The sequence below is a fragment of the Limulus polyphemus genome, unplaced genomic scaffold, assembly GCF_000517525.1.
Source record: "Limulus polyphemus unplaced genomic scaffold, Limulus_polyphemus-2.1.2 Scaffold2596, whole genome shotgun sequence".
Lineage (NCBI taxonomy): Eukaryota > Metazoa > Arthropoda > Merostomata > Xiphosura > Limulidae > Limulus > Limulus polyphemus.
The window spans coordinates 30,961-36,481 of NW_013668206.1; the positions used below are offsets into that span (position 1 = coordinate 30,961).

Genomic DNA, 5,521 nt, shown 5'->3' on the forward strand with positions numbered 1-5,521 from the left:
ACATACAAATGAATCCTGACATACGATACCAGTCTATACAACATACAAATGAATCCTGACATACACTACCAGTCTATACAACATACAAATGAATTCTGACATACGCTACCAGTTTATACAACATACAAATGAATCCTGACATACACTACCAGTCTATACAACATACAAATGAATCCTGACATACGCTACCAGTCTATACAACATACAAATGAATTCTGACATACGCTACCAGTTTATACAACATACAAATGAATCCTGACATACGATACCAGTCTATACAACATACAAATGAATCCTGACATACGCTACCAGTCTATACAACATACAAATGAATTCTGACATACGCTACCAGTTTATACAACATACAAATGAATCCTGACATACGATACCAGTCTATACAACATACAAATGAATCCTGACATACGCTACCAGTCTATACAACATACAAGTTGATCCTGACATACACTACCAGTCTATACAACATACAAATGAATTCTGACATACACTACCAGTCTATACAGTATAGAAATGAAATCAACGTCTCACACACCACTACATACTTTATACAGAAAACTTCATTTAAAAATTATATCAAAATTTAATTGCAGAAACAAAAATTACAATTAGAAGAACACTAAAAGTTTAAAGGACAAGATAAGTTTAATAAGTTGTACTGATGAATGTTTAGTTACTGGTCTCATTGCTACTAATACAACCAGCAATATGAAATTATTCCTGAGCAACTGAAATGGTCTTTATTGATTACTATGGATTAAGAGTTAACTTTTCATAACTCTTCCTTATCGCAGGTTTGTGTGTTTACCTTTTCATGGATGGCTTTGTGCTTGTTGAAATGACTCATTCTTTTTGTCTTGAATGAGCACACGTCACAGAAGTATTTGAAGGGTGTGGTGAGCTCATAAAGCTTCCACTGAGATTTCTTTCCTTTCTGCAATTCTCTGACTGGCTTCCTGGAAGGAAATTGAGGTTCTGGGGTGCTAGCATGTTCAGTAATGTCTCTCTGTGGCTTATGAATTTGTTGTAGTTGATGGTCAATTGAATCAATGGGCAATGTACTTTGGTCTGAGCTGTTCTGGTGATAACAATCATTTGAATGTAGTTCTTGAAGAAACACATCTTCTTCCGATGTTTGAACATTGACTACAGTTTCGCTGAGTGGTACCAACTCGTCATGATGTTTGAAATGTGACAACTCATTAGCTACGTGTGATGTATTATTACTCGTTAGAACATATGATGCAAGCACTGCTGTATCAGTTGCTTGTAAACTCTCACCACACTCCACATTGGAGTTCAGTTCTGTCATGAAAACTTGACAAAGTTTATTGTACACGCCAACAACAGATTGCCAACTACCACAGATGGTCTGTTCTGTATCTGTTTTCATAACACTTAAATCCGAGAATTCAGGAGATTTCAAAATTTCTTGAACTTTTTCATACGACTTTTCTAAGATCTTGGAAGAAAAGGTAGCTTTTACTTCTGTAAAAATCTGCAATCAGATAAAGATGTAAATGTTTTTCTCCCTTACCTAAAAATCTGATTATACAAGTAAACTTTTCTGTTACAGACACGTGAAGCTTGATGTTTCATTCAATTCATAAAAACTTTGGGTTTAAAGAAATTTACATCTTAAAGGCTCTTTATTAAAAAAATAATCAAGCACATATTATTTTTCCATTTTAGAGAATGACACTTTTTACATGATCTTACATTATGTACTCTAATGCACTTTTTATAAAACCTCGTATTTTTCATCATTCACATTACTACCCTAGAACAAGACCATTTTCAATAAAAATAAAAATTTGACTGACTACTTGTTATTCTCTTAATTAAATGTATAAGAATTTATGTGTGTAAAGTATTCTTATTTTTTATCATTAGATTATCTTCTACTGATTTAGATGCATACGTTGTCCAAACATAGTATTTTACAAAATGTAGTTCTTAACAAAAAAATATTAGGTTTACTCACCCTCCATGTAGTCTTTTATCATCTTTAAGTAAATTCTACACATTGTGATATTATGATAAAAGTGTTAACTTCTTTTCTGCCCCATTCCAAACAAAATTTTTCTACCTTGTTATATCCATCTGTTCCATCTTCATTGTAAGAAATATTTCCAAAATGGTCTGTACTTCCCATCTTCAGAGTGGCAAACAATAGTTCATCAGTTTTCCAAACTATTAAAAGATGCACAACATATACAAAGATGTCAGTTTGTTCAATTTAAATGTATTAGAAGTTTCAAACTGAAATTCTACTCGTGTACCTATACAGGTTATTTTATGAACAAAACATGAAATAATGTTGTGTTTTCAAACATGACACATTAATTTGAATGCTGTTCAGTCTACTCGCATATGTCAGGATTCATGTGTATGCTACATAGTTTGGTAGCATGTGTCCAAATTTATTTATATGCTGTAAAGTCTGGAAGTGTAAATTCACATTGATATGTTGTATAGACTGGTAGCATATGTCAGGATTAATGCTTTTTGTAGTACTCCTAATTGCTTGTAAGCAAGTTATTTTATCTCCACACCAGAATTATTAGAATTGTATAAATACATATACTCGTCTAATATATTCAAAAAAATAATAACTTTGGTTGTAACATTTTTGATTGCTCAATAAAGAAAATAGGTAGCAACTTTCAAGATGTTTGTAGTTTTTACTAGTACACAAAAAATTAATACCACTTCATAAGCTTAGATTGATATTTAGGTCTTAATTCTATTCCTCATTTCATTTTATTTATGCATGTTTCACTGAAGAAGTGCACACTATTGAGTTTGTGCCTAAAAATGTTAAACTTTATCAACTTCACCAAATTTGAACTTCAAAGTTTATTTGAAAATAAGACTTAAATAAAGGAAAATATTTACATTATACTGATACATAGGGATGAAATATGCATACTTAGAGTAAGGTTATAATGATCAAACATCAATTGTTTTCATAGCTGGTAGTCTATGTGGTCACCTAACTCTAATTATAAATTAGGTTCTAACAATTAGTAACTAACTAATAATTAGACTTACATGATAATAAAGGCTACTAATGAAAAATATAATATATTTACAATCACATATATAAATAAATAAACTTAATTCTGTATAATTATATATATATACACACACAGAAACAAATATCCATACACATACCATCACCTACAAATTTAAATTTAACAACTGAATTATGAATTTCTTTCATTAAGATATCTTGTTTAATGATTTAACTTGCTAAGTCACTCTGCTTTGTTGCTGGTAATTATAACTTAACCTTTTCATAAGTTTTATATCTGACTGTAAAATTGGGTGTGAGACAGTATCAGAATTAATTGCACAACTTAATAGGAAATGTTAAGTACATTCCCATTAAACTAATTACAAGGATATGACAGTCTTTTACAAAGCATCAGGAAGCAAATAATATTGAATAAAATGAACAATCACTTCATTAAAAATAGAAGAAGAAAAAGATATATATATATATATATGACAAAATATTACAATTATGCAGTAGTACCCCAGTGTTGTTTGAATGGCAGTGAACAGATACTTGTATGAATTTCATGCAAAGCTACACGAGAGCTATCTGTGCTAGCCGTCTCTAATTTAACAGTGACAGACTAGAGGGAAGGCAGCTAGTCATCACCACCCACCTCCAACTCTTGGGCTACTCTTTTACCAACAAATAGTGGGATTGACCGTCACATTATGACGCCTTTTCAAGACTCGAACCTGTGACCCTCAGATTGCGAGTCGAGCGCCATAACCACCTAGCCATGCCGGGCCATCTCGAGATACTAGAAGAAATTAAGAACATCACCTAATCAGAGTTAGATGTTGGATATAAAACTCTCAAATGCAACATACAAAAAAATTGCTGATTTTAAATTTATGTGGAGCTTGCTGCTTTACTCAACAATGAGTAGGAATAGAAATTTTACACACAATTTATATCAAAATTGTGAGAGAAACAGGCAAACACCTCTAGAAGACAAAAACTCTTCCTGAATGAGTTAGAATAAAGCTGAATGTAATAAGCACAATACAGAGAAATAAACAGACAAGTTTGTCTTGCTAAAATACTGCAAGGAAACTAACCAAGTGTGATTGGGTAAAAACATTGTCAAAATCAAGAGAAAGCAGATGGCGATCAGTCTACATACTGTGTTAACAGATGGTACAAACTGCGACAGAACGCATCAAATTCCTTACAGGAATAAGAGTATACTAGGTTCAAATTGAAAATGGCAAACTGCAGGTTGAAAAAAAAGCAAGAGAAAGGCAAAACAACAAGAAATAACTTGGGTAGGGCTAATATATTGTACTCAAATTACATTTGAAAACTTGCAGTACCACAAATAATGAGACAGTTTACTACTCGTTGGCCCAAATATTAAACTACTACACGTGTGAGAGATGTCCCCAGAACCTACTTGGGATAAAGATCTATTGGTTTAAGAATTGTTCTGGAACTATGAAGATGACCCCTTAAGAAGTTGTAAACTAAAATTACTATGATTTTATGGGTCACATGGAAAATGTGTCTATTTTCTCTTCATAAACCAGGGGTAAATATTCTTCCAAAAAACTCACAGATTTTTCCTGCACCCTCGATAAAAGATCATAAGATTCTTTAATTTTTCATCCTGTCTGAAAGCAATGCCTTAGCAGTGCAGCTTCCAAGAAATATCCAATAGTCAAGATATAATTTATTTATTTCCTTACTTTTTCTATTTCTGTTTTTCTTCCCAATTTTTGTCCTTTTTCATAACCCAAAATTGTTCTTTAATTTTCAAAATCTTTTACTTATGTGGAAGAATATTAACCCCTACAATAAACAATTTTTGGTGAATATATAGATGTAATATAATAATATAAAAATTAGTAATAGGAGAAAAGGGGTTTAAAAAAACAAAAGGGTATTTTTCTTACCTGTGCTGTTTTTCTCTTCTGGCTAACTGTGCAGTGCCTAAGCCTACAGTGTCTAAGAAGTAGCTTCAGTTCATCAGTCTGATAGGTACACTGGCTACATTTATGTATTGTACTGCTGTGAGCTATCTCGTGTCGTCGCAGGTGGCTCAAACGAAGAGTAGTAAAGGAGCACTCGTTACATTTGTACAAAGTTTTCAACTAGGGAAAGAAATATCTCTCTTAGGCTCATGTACATAGCACACACACATGTAATTAGCACAATGCATTATGATTTTTAAGTACAATGATATTCATTGCAGAAAACATTCTCTATGTTTAAAAATTACCTTGGTCAATCTTCTTCAAGTATCATATCAAAAGAAGGAGACTGATCGAGATGCTGTCAAAAAATTTGTATTAAGTTGTCTACAATAAATATCACTGTGCTTACAAATTGTTTCTTATTAAGTTACTACCGAGTTAGCATACTGTCCTTCCATACACAAGTATTATTACTTTAAAGGACTGAATATACAGATATAAGTTGTTCTAATGCTGTCTTGATAGTAAA

The 5,521-nt window shown here is 32.1% G+C and overlaps 1 protein-coding gene across 1 annotated transcript in view; it reads right to left on the reverse strand.

The window, feature by feature from the left end:
* Nucleotides 1–5,521, reverse strand: part of LOC106467387 (zinc finger protein 729-like) — a 53,404-nt gene that overhangs the window by 5,533 nt on the left and 42,350 nt on the right. Inside the window, exon 2 of the mRNA XM_022395564.1 lies at nucleotides 4,972–5,169. Coding sequence (XP_022251272.1) covers nucleotides 4,972–5,169 — 198 coding nt within the window. The remainder of the gene's footprint in view (nucleotides 1–4,971; nucleotides 5,170–5,521) is intronic.